The 17234-nt window shown below is 38.6% G+C and overlaps 2 protein-coding genes across 6 annotated transcripts in view; one reads left to right on the plus strand and one right to left on the minus strand.

Annotated features, from left to right (window-relative positions):
- The window catches only part of CERT1 (ceramide transporter 1), a 76922-nt gene extending 64612 nt beyond the window's left edge, over positions 1–12310 (minus strand). Inside the window, exons 1-2 of one of the 2 annotated variants that reach the window (XM_079330248.1) lie at positions 11891–12310; positions 8397–8531 (exon numbers count right to left, since the gene is read on the minus strand). In XM_079330248.1, the coding sequence (XP_079186374.1) occupies positions 8397–8531; positions 11891–11986 (231 nt within the window). In that variant the 5' untranslated portion in view covers positions 11987–12310. The remainder of the gene's footprint in view (positions 1–8396; positions 8532–11890) is intronic. The other variant, XM_079330247.1, reaches the window with a different exon arrangement.
- POLK (DNA polymerase kappa) overlaps positions 12159–17234 on the plus strand; it is a 32706-nt gene continuing 27630 nt past the window's right edge. For 2 of the 4 annotated variants that reach the window (XM_079330245.1, XM_079330242.1), the window contains exon 1: positions 12310–12596. The gene's annotated coding sequence lies outside the window, so the exon portion shown is untranslated. The other 2 variants (XM_079330244.1, XM_079330243.1) reach the window with 2 other exon arrangements.

The following is a 17234-nucleotide window of genomic DNA, read 5'->3' on the forward strand; positions in this document are numbered from 1 at the left end:
ATGTTTGCATTATCTACCAATAATCTGCATCAGCCACAGGAAAAAAACAAAAAAAAATTGTACTATAGAAAAACATCAAGCTAAAACTGATTTTAAAAATCACCATATTAAACTTCTTAGGAATCACATAATATACAGCAAGAAGCTAAAGCTATTAATCAGGAAGGGAGCCAAAAAATTTTTTATCAACTTTGGAGAATATAGAAGCACTGTCTGGGACACATTTTTTAAAGTTTATTTTTATTGGACACTCAAATACAGAAGCAGGAATCACACACAGCTGCACTCCTGAAGTAACTGCCTGTATATTGATTAATTTAGTTGTACCTCACACAATGGACTGCAGGGTGGCACAACACTCTCACATACACCAGTGGCAACGGAAGAATATGGATTTCACATGAAAATCATGAGTGAATACCCAGAGAAAGTACTCTTACCCAAGAGAAAAGCCATGCTTCACACCCCTATATTATAGATAAAGAACATTCTGGACTTAGATCATGGTGGTGGGAACAGAAATTCTGGTTCTAGGAAATCAGTGTCATTCCAGCTAGAACAGAGGCCTAATGTACCTGCAAAAGCATCACATTAAGACTTAAGATTAGCTTAGTTTGAATGCAAACATAAGCAACTTAAAACAGTACAACTGTATAAGCATTTCTATAAATGCAGTATTAACTTTATTAGCAACAGGACTTATGCTAACTATGCAATTCCCAGTTCCAAGCTAATCTTATTAACTTGTTATGAAAACTGGCTCTATGAACTGGACCTTGAAACCAGTGTCTCTTGTTAGGACAAAATATAAGCATGAGATATCAAAGACCTTGAAATTATGGACATAAATGAAAAACCACAGCCCCAGAAGCAGAAACAATTCCTTAATGGTCAAATGCTGGTCAGAGAAAACATACAACTTCCACAGCTGGGAAGGCTGTTTTTGCTCTTTGCAGCAGTGCCTACCTAAAAAACACAAACAGCTGAGCAACAGGGCAAGGAAGCAACAGGGCAAGAAAAGCAACAAGGCTACAGCCTGGGAAAGGAACACCTCTCCAGCATCACACCACATGCAGTCTAGCAACAGGTGTTCCAATCATATATTAAAAGATGCTTACAAAAGATCCTAATCTGGGCCTGTGTGTGCATTTTGGCAAAAGATGCATACTTCAGTTCTATACCTGTCTTGTCATCAAACCTTCCCCATTCCTGACCAAAGAGCTCTTCAACTAGGCTTCCTTCACCTCAGCAACTAGGACCATGAAGAACAAAGATATCAGGTTAGAAATATGGTACTGCCTCCATGGTACTATATACATACAGGCAATTTAGGATGCAAGTCAGATAAGTGACTTTCAATACAAAATGATAATGGTTACTGTGTAGTAACTAATGTACAGCAATCATTTAACAATGTGTAAGAACAAATTAAACGGACAAGGCAGGTTGCTGATGAATGTCAGTCTAAAAGCTGTCATTCTAAAGTTTAAAACTGACCTGAACTGTCAGTCTAAACTCTGCCATCACAGCTACCTCTAATCCTTTCATATATATAAAAGATATATATCTATATATGCAGACATAATTAGTTCTGAAAGAACTGAAAAAGAGAACTTAAGAAAGAGCAATGCTTGTCTTTTAAGGAGTAACTTAAAAAGCTTTGTTAAGTTTATATTAGACACCAGTTACAATACAACCTCCGTTAAGTACCTAGAGATCTGGAATAGTAAATTCTGTTCCAGCTAGTCCCGCTAACTAAGGAATGATGGACTTCAGTTGAGAGCAAAGGCAACTCAAACAGATGTAAACAGTAGTGAGGTTGGCCACACTATTTGAATGAATTCACCATAACTAGAATTCAACAAGAACATGGGAAAATAGCAACTGAAGTATACATGTAAAGGAGGAGGCAAGAAGATGAATTGGGAGAAGAAGAAAACAACACTCAAGCAGTGACAAACTATTTTGAATGTATGAACAGAAAGGGTGGTTAAGGAAGTGACTCCAGGAAGTATCAAAAAAGAGATGGCCAACTGCCATTAGTAGATGAAATGTATTCTGACTTTTGACTTAATATCCTATGGATGTGTATCCAAAAGTGAGGTCTAATATTGTACAAATCTTCAATAGAGCTGTTGAAAATGCCATTAATAGCTATCACAAGACATCAGATAATTAATAGCAAGTTGCCAAGGAGGACTGTTGAGCAACACTGCAACCCGGAGGGGGTGACATATGAACCAACCATACTTATGAACAAGAAATCAACTATAAATCAATCTTACAAAAATGCACAGAAATTCAGATTGAGGATTGCAAGTAGCACAGAAAAATGTGCTGAGCTATAAAATCACAGCTTTAATACCTAAAACACTGAAATTATTTAAAACTCAGTATACATCTGTGAGAAATACTCTACTGTATGAAACTGCTCCGATACACTGCTCCACAGGCATGAATTATGACCCTGAAGTGTATGCCAAGTAATGAATAGTGTTAGAATTTAATTATCTTAATTTAAAAGTCATGTTGGGGAATTATATTCTCACTGATAACAAGACAACAGAAATACTGCTGGATTACAGCCCTAATTTCAAGAGTGTAGTTACACATTATTATATCCAAGTACTAAAGACTAATTCTTCAGCAATATTAAGTAATGGTAAAATATTTGGTTAATATACATCATAGATTTTTTTTTTCATTCTAATCATTTTAGAACTCAGAGCACAGTACAAAGAACAGCCTCACTGAGCTCATCGGGATGTATATTCTTTCATTCCTAACTTAATTTCTCTAATACACACTACAGAAGAAATAATCTATTTCTCTACCATGCCAAATAATTATTTTTTGTTTGATGGATATTTTTGCTTGAAAGATATTAGCACTTTACAAAACTTTGATATTTACATACATTTTCACTTCACATCAACCCATCAATAGCTAGTTCAGATAATTCAGTCATACACAAATTTGTACAGAGGATGTGAATGTCAAAACTAATTCTCCAGGAGAATGTTGTTTTTCAAGTAACTTCCACATGCCACACAGCAGCCAGTGTCATTATCTCCTAAGCATTTACTCCATTTCTCTTCCTCCCTATCATGTTGCTCTTTGGTATTTTCCTCTCCAGAAAAAAATCACCTCAGGCTTTTCACATATGAGTATGTATTCCTAACCACATTTGCCCCTATTTAGAATATCCATTTCCCATTTAGCCAAAAATCTCCCACTAGTCTAGATTTAACCACTTGATTGAGACACACACCAAAGCCTAACAGTACTAATTGACACATGTCCTAAATAAACCCTGACCTAGTTAGGGCTTGTATTATAAGTCTTAGTTTACTCATGTGATTTTTTTAGTAGCAACGAAGGCTGAGAAGGCTTACTAACTCTATTAAATTACAGAAAATTAATTATTCAATTAAATGCCCATCACGCCATGCTACACCAGATTGTTTTCCAGCTTCAGACAGTTGGAAACAGTATTTTCCCAAGAAAATAGCAATTACTACAAATTTACTGCTAGTGTTTCTGCCCAGGGCATGGACTTACAGCTTAACTTTTTTAAATAAAAACTTCCAGAAACTAAAACCTTAGTTTTAGTTTCCATTCAACTTAACTAACAACAAACTCAAGCAAATCTAACAGTAGATACAAATTGCAATTACAACATTCTTTTATCATAAGCAGGGATGTTAGCAAGATTGATTTGGACACAGTAGCTAGAAAAAAAAGTAAATAAAAACTTTATTTATTCTATACCACTTCTATAAAACTACCACATCAACTGATTTCACATTGCATAAAGAGTAAAAGAAACATATCATATACTGTTAATGTCAAGAGGAATTTTTGAAACTCTAATTCACAAGACATGATTATTCATGCTACTAAGAATATTTCTCTAGCACTGACATCTCCTTTAACCAAAAATAAAATCTTTATTGTAAAACTTAGATTTGTAATGTTCAACATTTTTGTGAGAAAAAAAAAAAACTCATAGGAAGGTTCTGCATGTGTTTTAATTGCTGAATGCATTAAGCCTTTTCTGTTAACTTGCCAATCCTTTTTAAAAAAATGTCAATCTGTACTTCCCCTCGTAAGACCCCAATGGTGGTCGTATCACTCTATACATAAAACAAGAATACTACTAGAGTGAAGAAAGGTGGCTGTTCAACTATCCATATTTTTAAAAAGTGGAGGTTTTTTACTTTTAGTGGTTGATTACTGGATACAAGCATGTATCTAGGAGCAAAACCCCCTATAATTCGACAAAAACTTGGCTATTAAGAATTCTACAAAGAGATTTGAAAATCTATGAACATAAATTCCTACCATGATTAAATTAATGTTGGCCTTTCTCTTTGACTGCCTGAAGTGGGGACACAGCACACCATGCTATTCTTGATTTATCATGCTGTGTCTACATGAATGACTGAAAGTTACTCTGCATCACTCTGTGCAATGGAGGTGATGGCACTGTAAGAACACACACAGCAACCAAAGCAAAGAAAGTTAAAGCTTATGGACCAGGCTGCCTGGAAGATGGACTTTCAGATCTACAGGGCATTCTGTTTTTTCTTTTAATAACACACTCTAGAACTTCCAACTACAAAACCTTTGCCTCAGGGATCCACAATTACAGGACTGCCATGAACATCCACTCTTAACCTTGCACACAGAATTCCCCACTGGAAGTTTGACTTCAAGAATGAAAGAACTACAAAGCTTTAAAATAAAGAAGGGTATCCTTAATAAAGATCAGCTAGCAGTGAATATTATCAACTGCAGTAATTTAGTATGCCCAGGCTAGATTAATACAACAAAGCTTAAGCTTGTGCACATATAAACTTTTTATAATATTCATAATTTCATCTCATCCACTGACCACATAGCAGAACTTTCCTCTTCAGTTTCATCCTCCAACCTGTTATAAAACAACTAAACACCTTTGAGGTGTCTTACGTGGACAAAAGCAAGTCAGTCAGCATCATATATTGACTTTCATCATCCTTCCCCAAACTTAATTCATATGGCCAGTTAATTATTTGATGCAACACAGTGAGTATACAATCAATATTTATCCTTTGTTCCTCTATTCCAGAGAAATCAGCTCTTTTCAGTACCAGCAGTCCACCCAGATTCCATATTTTTAATTCAAGGAAAGGCTACTGTCACACAGCCATACCTGTTCTGGACATATGACAATATAATTCAGCACTTGAAATATTCAAAAAAGCTATGCTAATAAGCATGAATTTAACTAGTATTATTCCATCAAATAGAGTTGTGCCGTACAAAATATCCCTCTAAAATTATCAATGAACCCCTACCCAGTGCAATACAAATGATAAAACAAGAGCAGAAGCAACTATAGAAGCATATAACATTCATGTCTCAATTAATACTACAACTTGTAATTAGACTCATCTTCATCACTGAAAGTACAGTAAGACTACTCAGCGACAGCAACTTTCAAAACTTATGCTTATATTTTAACATAACGTGGTCATTTATAATAACAATAGAATTCATTATGCACAGAAAATCATTACATTCCCCATTGGATCTCAAAAATGCATACCTAATCTAAGTGCCTAAAATAAAGCTTTATGAAAAATCAAGCACCCTTTCATATAAAGGAACACTGCAGTCATCAACACCACATATTACAAAAAACTTGACTGAAATACAACAGATTAGGATAAAAGTAGTTAACACATCTGACTCTGGATCAGCAAGATCAAGGGAAACTGAATTTACAGTAAGTTTGTTTGAAAAATACTAAAGATTAAGATCTCAACTACATCAAATCAGTGCAATTGAGCATTATGCCAATAAAAAACCTGACATCCCCTTCTTACCAAATTAATTACAAATCATTAACTAAATAGTAAGTTTCCCTGACAGCAAAGTGACACTGACAGTTTGCACACATTATTATTTCAACACTTATTTTATCAGCTATTGATGTTTTCCTATGCATTTAAATACGTGCTGGAAAGCTTATAGTTAATGAAGACATTACAAAAATACAGAAGCAAAGATCAACTGTGTACCTCAGCAAGAGTATCTTAAACATATATCTTTGAGCATAATCTATTTTTGATTGAAAACATCAGTTAAAAAAACATAAAATATTCAATTTACTACTAAACAACTATCAAACCAGAAGAATCGATGCTAAAACTTTGGCTTAAAAGTAAAACCTCTGAAAAACAAAGAGAATAATTACATGAGTTTTAAAACTATATTTCTATATCCTAGACACATAGAACGATCCGATAGTATTCCTCAACTTCTAAAATTTCCACAACAATAATTTTAGTTGCAGCTAGATAGAACCAACTGGAACTTATAAGCTTTCAGGGATACTATCTATCAACTGAACTGTCAAATCCCACTCAAAAAGCAGGAGGCTGAACTAAACTAAACTAAAATATCTGATTAACCTTTAGAACTGTGGATGCTTTTAATTCTTTCTCCATGTATTCAAGAAGTTGAAGAACTTAAAAACAGATGCATCAATTCAACTCCAAGTTACAAGATCTAACAAATGTCAGAGAGAAAATGAAAAAAATTACCTGTAAGAAGTTCTAGTGTTATCCACATCATAGTCTGAAGACAGTTCACCTTTATAGTATGCCATGTACCAAAATATTCCAGCAGCAATGGCAGTATCACTGTAACACCTCACTCCACCACACAACTGGAATTCAGGCTGCTAAGATGTGCTGTACAGCATGTATGCAGATGCCCTTTGGCTTTATCCTTGCCAGCACCTTCCTGTCCCTGCCTGGTTAAAATGCTATGCTCTTACCACTTTTGGAAGTTCTGATCATAGGCTCAACAGACAGCCATAGATACACCTCAGTGACAACTCCTAGAGATTGTAGTGTACAATAAATTCCTCATTAAGCTGCATCTTGAGGAAGTTTTCGAAGTGGGAACAGTTTGAAAAAACAGTTTATATATATATTACATGATCTGCTTAAATTTTTAGATGGTGACAGTACTTTCTGGACATTTAAAGGTAAAAACCTCTTTCTTCAAAAGCTTTTCTCTAAAATACATCCATTTTATATAACCTATCCATTCCTTTCTTTTTTTTTTTTTTTTCTTTTTTTTTTTAAGCCAAGAGGTATTTAACAAAATTCTATTTGCAAGCTGATTATTAGCAAGAAAGAATACATCTCATTCATCATCCTTAATTCAGACTGAAAAAACTCCACATATTTGGTGGAATAAGAACATACATGCTAAGATTTAACACTACTACTTTAGGAATTTGTGTGCTATATGAAAGTCCAGATATTTTTATCTAAATCACATAACTGGACAGACTATTTAATGGTATTGCAGAAAGACTACAGCATGCTTTTTGACAACCATTAGTCATAATGTGCATTGTAATCCCGGAAGACAAAAAAGCTATTTTTTTTTCCTTTATCTTCTATGGCCAATTCATCTTTTTAAGATTTCACAGAGTCATAAAGGTTGGGAAAAAACTCTAATGTTATCAAGTCCAACCATCAACCAACACCACCGTGTTAACCATTAAACCATGCCATCAAGTGCTATATCCACACTGACACTTGCAGGGATGGTAACTCCACCACTACCCTGGACATACTGTTTCAATGTTTTACAGCCCCTTCTATGAAGTAGCTTTACTGTGTAATCTAAACCTCCCTTTGGACAACCTCAGGGTATTTATTCTCATCCTTCCACTTTCAGCTTTGTAGAAGACTGAAATACAACTTGCTACAACCTCCTTTCAGGTAGCTGTAGAGGGCAATAAAGTCCCTCATCAGCCTCCTCTAGGCTAAGCAACCCCAGCCCCCTCAGTCACTCCTCATAAAACTTACACTCAGTTATATATAGGCTCTTTATTCTTAACCAGTCTATTCTAGACCTTCTTTTAGCATTTGACAAAAGCAGCAACACACTAACTTGTTCAGAGAAGGAAGCCTGAAGAAGAACATTTTCTTTTGGAAATTTACAGAGTTGTATTCAGAAAGTCAAGGACCACAGTCAAAGAACCACCACCACCCTTCTAGAGAAAAGATTGTGAAGGATGGGCACCTCCTCTGGGAAGTTGGTCTGGGTCTTAAACAGACCCACGGAAAAAGCTTTGCAGCCTTCAGGGGCAGACAATCCGTCCACCCACAGAATCCCCTAATGTAAGAAATGAAAAATAGCTTGCTGAAGCCACAAATTAGAAGAGGGTTTTTTTGCATTAGAAATTCCTTGCCCTGCTCCATAGTGTTCCACTGACACCATTGTCATAGGAAGATGATCTTCATACCACACGTTTGCTTTCAACACACACACAAATAGATAGCACCTCAAAACATGAATGATGGCAATAATAAAATTGTACTTACTGTAATCTCAGCCTTGCTCAGACAGATAGAGCCTCTGCAGCCATACTCTGTTTCATCTTCAGACTTGTAATAACTGAGTGTGCTGCTTTTCAGAACTACCCATCGATCCTGCCACCCATGAATGTAGTTGGTCCACTGTAAAAAAAAAATTTCCAGAGATCACCCAATGGGAAGACAACATAAAAGAAGAACGATGGATATTTTCTAGGCTTTTGAGCACCCAAAGTGCTTCCCAAATGAGAATTTTTTTCTGCTCGCAGCTCCCTGAAGAACTTTACAAACTCCTAAAGCAAAACAAAAAAAGCAGTTGTTTTGAAGGGTCAATAAGACAACAGATGTTCTGGACTTCAACTGCACTGCCAAGGCCAGTTACAGTAAAGGTAATAAACATACTGATAACATAAATTGAGGAAAACAGAGAAGAGGGAAAAAAAAAAATCAAACACTAATGACTAAGGTGAGTTTAGGCACCTGATTTAAAATCTGGAGCTAGGCCAAAAGACTTAAGTAGAACACGGAATAATTTATTTTATATAAAATATTATATAAAGTTATCTTCATATAAATACAAACATGCCATTATCCCACAGCACAGTAAATAACTATTGTAGTGCCTAGAGGACTCAGTGCTTTATTCATTTAAAATTGCCCAGAGATACTGCTTCAGGTTTTACTTCTAACTACTTTCACTAAGATACTTGGTTACAGCACACATCCAATCATATTTTTTGCTATTCAGATTTTTCTAGGGATTCTACATTCACACACTGAATAAAACCAATACTCTGGGAACAAATACTGGATTAATTCTAGAGAGATCTAGTAAGAAGTGATCAAAAGTTCTGATTCTATTCTGATTACTGCTCTTACTATTCTACATTTGCAACACTTTTCTGACTGTACTTAGTAGAATCATATGAACTTCATAGAATCATCTCACACTGATAGAAAATCAGGACTATCCTATGATTCTGACAATACACTAATACCTATTAATTAATCAAGGTGGAAATGTTATAAATTTGATGAAAATAGAAACAAGGGCATTGAAACTGATCTTATCATGCAAGCATTTATTTGATTTTGACAAATGAAAAAGTTTTTTCTTTTATGAAAAACTCATGTTAACATTTAAGTCCATCCATCATTCATCATTTTGTAATCTAAAAAATGAGGGGGAAAAGTCAACTAACAGTCTCATCTCCCCTTCATACTACATACATTAGTTAATACATTTTCCATAATCACATGTTAACTTCAGTACTAAGATGATGACGTCTCAGGAAAAAAATTGTAATTGAGAAATTCTTAACAATTTTCAAATGTAGGCAAGACATTGATTTCCTCTTAGAATATAAAGTCCTTTTTCATCTCTTAATACATCTAATTGCTAAATACAGCATTACTTAAAGAAATCCTCAAGTGTGCTTAATGCATGAAGTAGTAGCATAAGCAAAAAGGTGTATTATTTCCTGCCCATTTCTCATGTTCCCAACTCCTCCCAGGATGTGTGAAACGGCAGAGTCCAAAGCTATCTTACCAGAGGAGGAAAAACAAAAAACATGGAAAAGCACCTTTCCATCTCTGAAAAAGTTAACAGAAACAAAGATAGCAGTGAATCTTGCATCTGCTGTTGCAATCAAAGCTTGCTGTTGCAATTCAAATATCCTGTGAATTAAGAGGCTTCTTAAAGTATACTCGGGTAGGCACGAGGTTTTGCTAGAGAAAAGATCAGTGTTTTTCCAAGCATCTAGATTCAGGAAGCCTCTTCCATTGAAGTTCTTTCTTTGTATCCACCTTAAAATCATTAGCAGGAAATACAATGGAAAAAAGCCTAGACTTTCAAAACTTTTCAAAAGACCAGCAAGATACACTCCTAACAAGTTTCTCGTACCAAATTACTCCATTTCCTTTACAGCTTCTCTCTTTACTGAAGGGCAGAACTAATATGCACACAGTGAACTCCAGCCTACTTCTATGATTTCAGAACTTAACTATACACAGTAAGTTATTAAAAATAGATATTTCCTTAGTAGAAAGTTCCGTATGCTACCATTCCATTTTAATTAGTTAACCTCAATAATTACTGAGGTATCAACTAACAAAAGGTAACCTTACCCCTCAAACATACTCATTGTGACAGGTTTCACCATACTTGACTATTCAGATTAAATTCCGGGTTCTCATGGGAAAGACAGTCTCCACTACACTCTGCATAATCACCCAGAAAAGTAAAATGCTTGCAGATACCTCAGCTAGAACGTCTGAAGCTATGGCTTTATCTGCTACACCACTGAGAAAGAGCACCTGGACTTTGTATTTAATTTGCTAACACAAAAATTAATTACATCCCACAAATTACTTCCCTTCGAATAACAGAAGCATCTTACCCAAGGAAAACTTTGCTGTGAATAAATGCAAACAAAACAACAAATAAAACACCAAACAAAAATATCTCATTGTCACTGCTCTAACACATCACACCTTCATCTCATCCTCTCCTTCCCCAATCCACTACAAGACAAGATCTTAAAAATAAAAACAAAACCTTCTCTTCTCCTAACTGTTCCTCCTATCTCTGGGGTTAGAAACAATTTCAGGCTGGAAGGAGTTCACGAAGTTCCTCACAACAGCGTCAACTCAGTTACGGCTGTTTTCTGCGCATTCAGGGCAGCACAAGATCTCTGTATCCCGTGCCTCCTACGTTGGCTTGTGCCTAGCCTTATCGCGTAGGGCAGGAAAAAAAAATTCAAAACATAGTGCTTTACTCTTACAGATATTTCAAGGCTATTCTAATATACTGTCTGTAATAAAAAAATAAAATATCCATATAAAAACCAAGTAATTCAATAATCTACTCCAAAGTACTTCTGAGAATAAAATTTCCCAGTATAAACCGACACATGCTCGCAAGTCACCTTATTTGCAGCGATAAAAGGGAAAATGACTAAGTTTATTTTCAAAAAGGGCCATTTTTAAAAATAGCCATTTGCCTTTTCCGCTCCTCCCGTTTTCTCTTGCCGCAGGAGTATTTCATTGCCCTGTTTTGATACTTGCACTCAAAGCCGTGCCCGCTCCCGAGGCGACACGACCGGCTGCGGGCGCCTCCGGGAGCTCCCGGGCAGCCGCCACACCGAGGCCCGGCGCCGCCCCGGCCGGAGCCCGAGGCGCGGGGAGCCGCCCTCCCGGCGCGGCCGCCGGAGCCCCGCGGCGGGCGGCTCGGGGGGCGGCGGGGCCCGGGCTCTGCCCGAGGAAAGGCTCCCCCGGCCGCGGGGGGCGGCGGGGCTGAGGGAGGGGGCGCCCGGCGCCGCCGCGCTCTGCCTGGCAGCCGCTCCGCCGTCAGGTGGCGGTGACCCGGCCGTGCCAGCGCAGCCCGCGGAACCGCCCGGCCCCCCCGCCACCGGGCCCCTCGGCCCGAGCCCCCGGGGCGGACGAGGCTGACAGCGAGCAGGATGGGGGCGGCAGGGCGCAGGAACGGGGTAGAGGCGGCTTACCTTGCTGAGCACCCCGCAGAGCTCAACAGGCAGTCCGAGCTCGGTCTCGGGGTCCTCCTCGGAGCCGGAGGAATTCCAGCTCTGATTGTCCGACATGGAGATCGGAGCAGCAGCCACCGCCGAGCAGGGAAAGAGCCTGAGAGGCCCCCGCCCACAGCAGCCTTCTTCTGCCGAAGGGACCGGAGCGCCGGGCTCTACTCGAGCGGGTGCCGCCACTCAGCGCCGCCCGCCCCTGCCAGCGACCGGCCGGCAACCAGGCTCGCAGCCCCGGGATCCCCTCGCCGCGGCCCCGCAGACCCCGCCCGCGGCCAGAGCCACAACACCGGGACAGGGAGGGGGGGAGGGGCGAGCGCGCGTCCGCCTGCCAGGCACCCGCTCAGCGCGCTCCCGCCGCAACGGCCATTTTAGGTGAGGCGGGCGCTCTACGACACCCTCCGCCAGCACTCCGCCCCGCCGCGGCGCCCCATGGGAGTTGTAGTCCTGCCCTGCACGACCGTGAGTTCGGGCGCCATTAATCCCGCGCTCGTGCCGCAGAACGTGCTGGGAGATGTAGTCTCACTTCAGTTGCGCGCTGCCGCCATCTTGGTTTCGTCCTTGCTGTGGCGGTCCCAGCGGGTTTCGCCTCAGTGCCCCCGGTGAGGGGAACTCCGCTACTAAGGGCGACGGTGCTGCCCGAGGAAATGTTTGCTTTGTCTTTTGTGCAGAGGTATTTGCTTTATCTTTAGCGAGGCGAACCGTCTCTCCGGCTCTGCTTGCTTTCAAGGGTGAGGAGATGTAGTCTCTCTCTCTCTCGCCTCAAACCGGCGGGACTCGAGGGAAGGGGGAAATGTTGAGGGGGGTGAGCGCCAAACTTCTCCCTAGTCCAAGATGGTGGAGCGGCGGAAAGGGGCGGGAGGTGCTGCCGGCTCCGGGTGGAACGAGAGGGGAGGGCTGGCCGTCCGGAGCCGTCCGGGTTGTGCTTCCCCGGCGGTGCCCGAAGGCGCGGGGCGGGCAGGGCAGGCAGAGCGATGGATCCGCGCCCGGCTTCGGCTGCCAGGTACTGCGGGTGGCCTGCCTTCCATTCAGTAAACCGCTTTCGCAGTTTAGGATACGAAACGGTGACTTTTTTTCTTCAGACTTAAGTCTTAAATATGTGTTTTCGTCGATATTTATGGGCAGAAGTATATTCGTGGAATGGAAAAAAAAAAAAAATCCACCCTATTGCACCTGTCACTTAACGGTTTGTGAACAGCGGATATATATGGTTTGGGAAAGACTTAAGATTTGTGCTAATTCAGATGAGTTTCTCAGATCTCCCTTCTCTCGATTTTTTGGGCGGGTGAAAAGTGTGTTAAAGGATGTTGTTTGAGGAAATTTCGGGTTGGGAAGATACACTTCTCTTATTGTTGCAAGAGCAATGATGCACGATTCTCTTTTCTCTGATTTCTTCCTTATGACAAATCATTGAGTAATTTTCCCGTGTTAGGCTGTTTGAAAGTTTCCATTGAGGGTTTATTATTTTTTTGAAAGAGCATTGATACATGTACTTATATGCATTCTCTATATATAGCAGTTAACAGTTAAATAATATTCATACCTGTTCCAAGTCTCAGGTATAGATATATTTACAATGAATGCAGAACTGAGATGATTCAAAAGGCAGCATCATTGTCCTAAACTATGAGAAATAAAAAATAGTCATAAACATCTTAGTATTTGTGTAATCACTGCAATGTACAGGAAAATACTTTTACATAAGTCTACTTTAGATGATTTACTAATACATAAAATGTTGCCAAAAGCCAATGTTCTTTGATTCACTACGTGTTTGGGAAGAAACCAAGTGCATTTTTTTCTCCTTAGTGTCAGTTTCAACGTACTGTGTTTGTCAAGCTTTGTAAGTATTTATATGTATGAGAATAATTTATAGTTCTTCTCTGCTATATGTTTTTGAAGTTAGTTGGCATTACCTGTAAAGCCAGTTGTGTTTTCCCAGTCAAATTCTGAATGAACTTCTCAGGAGCAGGAGCTGAAGAGACATGTCTGAGCAAGTCCTTTCAGCAGTAGAATGGCAGTGGCATGTATACCAATATTCTATACCAATATTCCCTGTCGAGCTTTTGGTCTGAGGCTATTCACTTAGTTAGAGGGGAAGCTTGCTTCTTCTTTTCCCACTCCAGAACACTGAATCAATCAGGTGTTGCAAATTAAAAATGCATTGGGTAGGTGTTTTTTCAGGTTGTTCAATAAACATATCCATCCTTTTTAGAGAGAGTATTTATTTTGTTTATTAATTGTGGCTGCCATTTTACAAACTTTAAATGAAAAATATTGAATGATAAAAGGTTTGCCTTTTCAGCTTTTCATATAATGCATTTGCTATGCTAGATAATAGGTTTTTGTTTACATCTGCCACATTCTCCTAATGTATCTTGTTTTTCAACACGGTGTCACCAGCTTATGTTCTTCCAAAAGCTGTGTTGCGATTTTGAATACCTTATGTAAATTACCTCCTCTTTCCAATGTTCTGACCGTTTTTAAAATGTAACATACTGTCTGTTACTCTTAATGAGATTAGACCATACCTTTACCAGCAAGCATGGAATGCAGTGGGAGTAGATTTTTAAAGGAAATATTTAGTGCTGAGGACTTGAAGTTCTTCTTAGACACGTTTTGAGAGGTGTTTTTTTCAGAGTACAGCAGTTCGATCATTTAGAAGACACCCGCATTAACAATTGTTGATTAGCAGGTGTGTTCTGGAAGAGCAGTCTTCCAGTCATGTAGAAATTTGAAAAGAATCAGGTTTTCCTGTGCCAAGACAAATTTAGGATGCAAACCAATGCTTAGGAAATGTAGAAAATCATACTGGTATCCAGATGCACTCACTCCTCTCTAGCTCCTTCTATACCTTTTATACTGAACCTTTATTTTGTGTTTCATCGCTGTGTTTGTTCTTGCATACCAAGTTCCCCTGTACTCGGTCTGTATCCCATCTAGTGTTGTAAGGATTGCAAGAATTTTGCAGATTACTGTTTTAAGTGGAAATAGTCATCACCTTTTTTAGAGCAGCAGAACAGATAGTGTTTGGTATTGCTGATATACTACTTGTAGAACAAAAATGGGGAGCATTGAGTTTTACCTTCTGGGATGTCTATCATAATAAGCACTGCCAAGTGGGTAACTATAAATACCTTTGTTTTTTTTTCTTCTCCTCTTTTGTATATATTTTTTTCACTGCCACAACTTCTCTTTTAGGGCTAATTTTATGTTAATTAAAACAGAATCTCCATCACTTTCCAGTGTCTTCATGCTTACCAGTATGTTTTTTCCAAAATTTAAGACTATTTTCCTTAGGATGATCTTTAAAGGAGCTCTGTCACACCACAGTGTATTGCCTAATAGCACAGGATCAGAAATATTAATAATTCAGACATTTTATTCTAAAATAATTTTGATCTCTGTGAATGAGTGTATTAGGCTTTTATTTCTAAGTAAAACAAAATTTAAAATGAACCATATATGAATCTGTTGGCACTAAACATATCTCTAGAAGCCACAGGTTGCAGATACCTATGCTACTTCTAGTGTAGGTTTTACTGATGAGTCTTCAGTTCTTTTGTTATTTTCTTTATGGATTAAACTGGTAAAGCTTTTGTTTTCAGTAATCTAGAAGTGCCAGGAAAAATTAGTTGAAGACTTGAGATTGATCTTTGTAAAGGTCGTTTAAAATACTGAACGGAGGGAGAAGAAGATACCATTGTTCTTTGCCCTTTTCAGAGAAACTGAAAACAGGATTTAGAAGAGAATTGTATTGCATCTTGACTACAGAAAATTGGTAGGAAATGAGTATTCCATTTTCTTCTGTCATTCTTCACATAAGAAAAGAATTATTCAGAGAGTTTGGCAAATGGCATAAAATATTTTCAGATTTATTTTTGAACATTGTCAGAAGCAGTCTGTATTAACTGTTTACTTTCAGTTTGAATTGTTTATATCTAAAATTATGGATTTCTTTGTAGTTTGTTACATCATAAAGTCAGTGAGTATACAGAAGATAAAATGCTAGGACATAGCTTTTTTCAGGGCTAACTCCACATGCTTGTGTGGTATCTATGTTTTTATAAAATGCTGAGTCAGCTGCTATTTTAAAAGTACTCTCATTTCATATGTGTCAGTTTGAGAACTTGAAATTTTCACTTCCATAAATTCTGGCCCAGTTTTCTGTTCAGTATTAATTTGTCATGTGCTCTGGCTTATTACATTTGTAAAGATACTACATCTTTACTGGAAGATTCTTTTTTCTAAGGAGTTGTTTGTGTTATATTTTGAGAGAGAGAGGATAGTGAAAGAATAGTTTTGAACACTCTTCCTGGGAATCTATGTGGTTAACACCATGTGTGTTAAAGGTATACATATTTGATGCTGGCAGTACTGTTGTGCAGTTCCTTCTGCCAGTTCTTTTTTTTGTAAATCACAACAGGATTAGAATTGATGGTAGTCTTCTCGGGGCTATTCAGAAACCAAGTCCCTAGGGAAATCAAGGCCCCTGTGGCTAGAAGGAATTGAGCAGCTAGTTAGAAGGACAGTCTGTGTGCTTCCTTGAACATGTCTTTGGTGAGGATTTGCCTGCTAAAAGAGAGACTTCAGAGCAACTGATACTTAAATCATTATCAGAGGAACATGTTTTCACAGGAAATGAGAGCTAAAGAGTTTGGTAAATTTTATCCAGTCAGCCAGAATTTTTCCTTGCCAAATGAATGTTTACACACACAGAAGACCCGTGCATTTTTTTTTGGAAGTATGCATACATTATATACATATTTATTCTCGCAGGCACATGGTGTGATTCTTCAGGTTGTCCTGTGCAAGTCTAGGAGCTAGATTTCAATGCTCATTGGGGGTCCCTTCCAACTCAGGATATATTAGAATTAATAGAATGTTACTGTTTTGGGATAACACCCTTATCCAAGTAATGAATAAATCAAGTAATATGGAGTAAAATCATGGCTGGAGTTTGCTGTGTGACCTTTGAAATAGCAGAGATGTTGAAAATACTCTAGCAGGGTTGAAATTTCCAAGTTTGTTGAAACTTTGTTAATAAGTTAAAAATTCAAGAAATAAAGCAATGCATTTTGTGGGAACGTGGGAAACCTATTGTTCAAAGGGCCTAACTACAGGTACATTATTTTTTTTTACTAAGATGGGTTAGATGGGTTTTAAATACATAACAATGCACGTGTTGTGTGCTCAGCATGGATGACGATACTTCTCTGCAGTGAGTAGAGTAAGAAACGAAGCTGCCTGACTACGAGTTCAAAGAATGATGTTGGTCTTCTGATGTAGCCTGTGTAATTCCAGAGGCTAT

Source organism: Erithacus rubecula (genome assembly GCF_903797595.1).
Source record: "Erithacus rubecula genome assembly, chromosome: Z".
NCBI lineage: Eukaryota > Metazoa > Chordata > Aves > Passeriformes > Muscicapidae > Erithacus > Erithacus rubecula.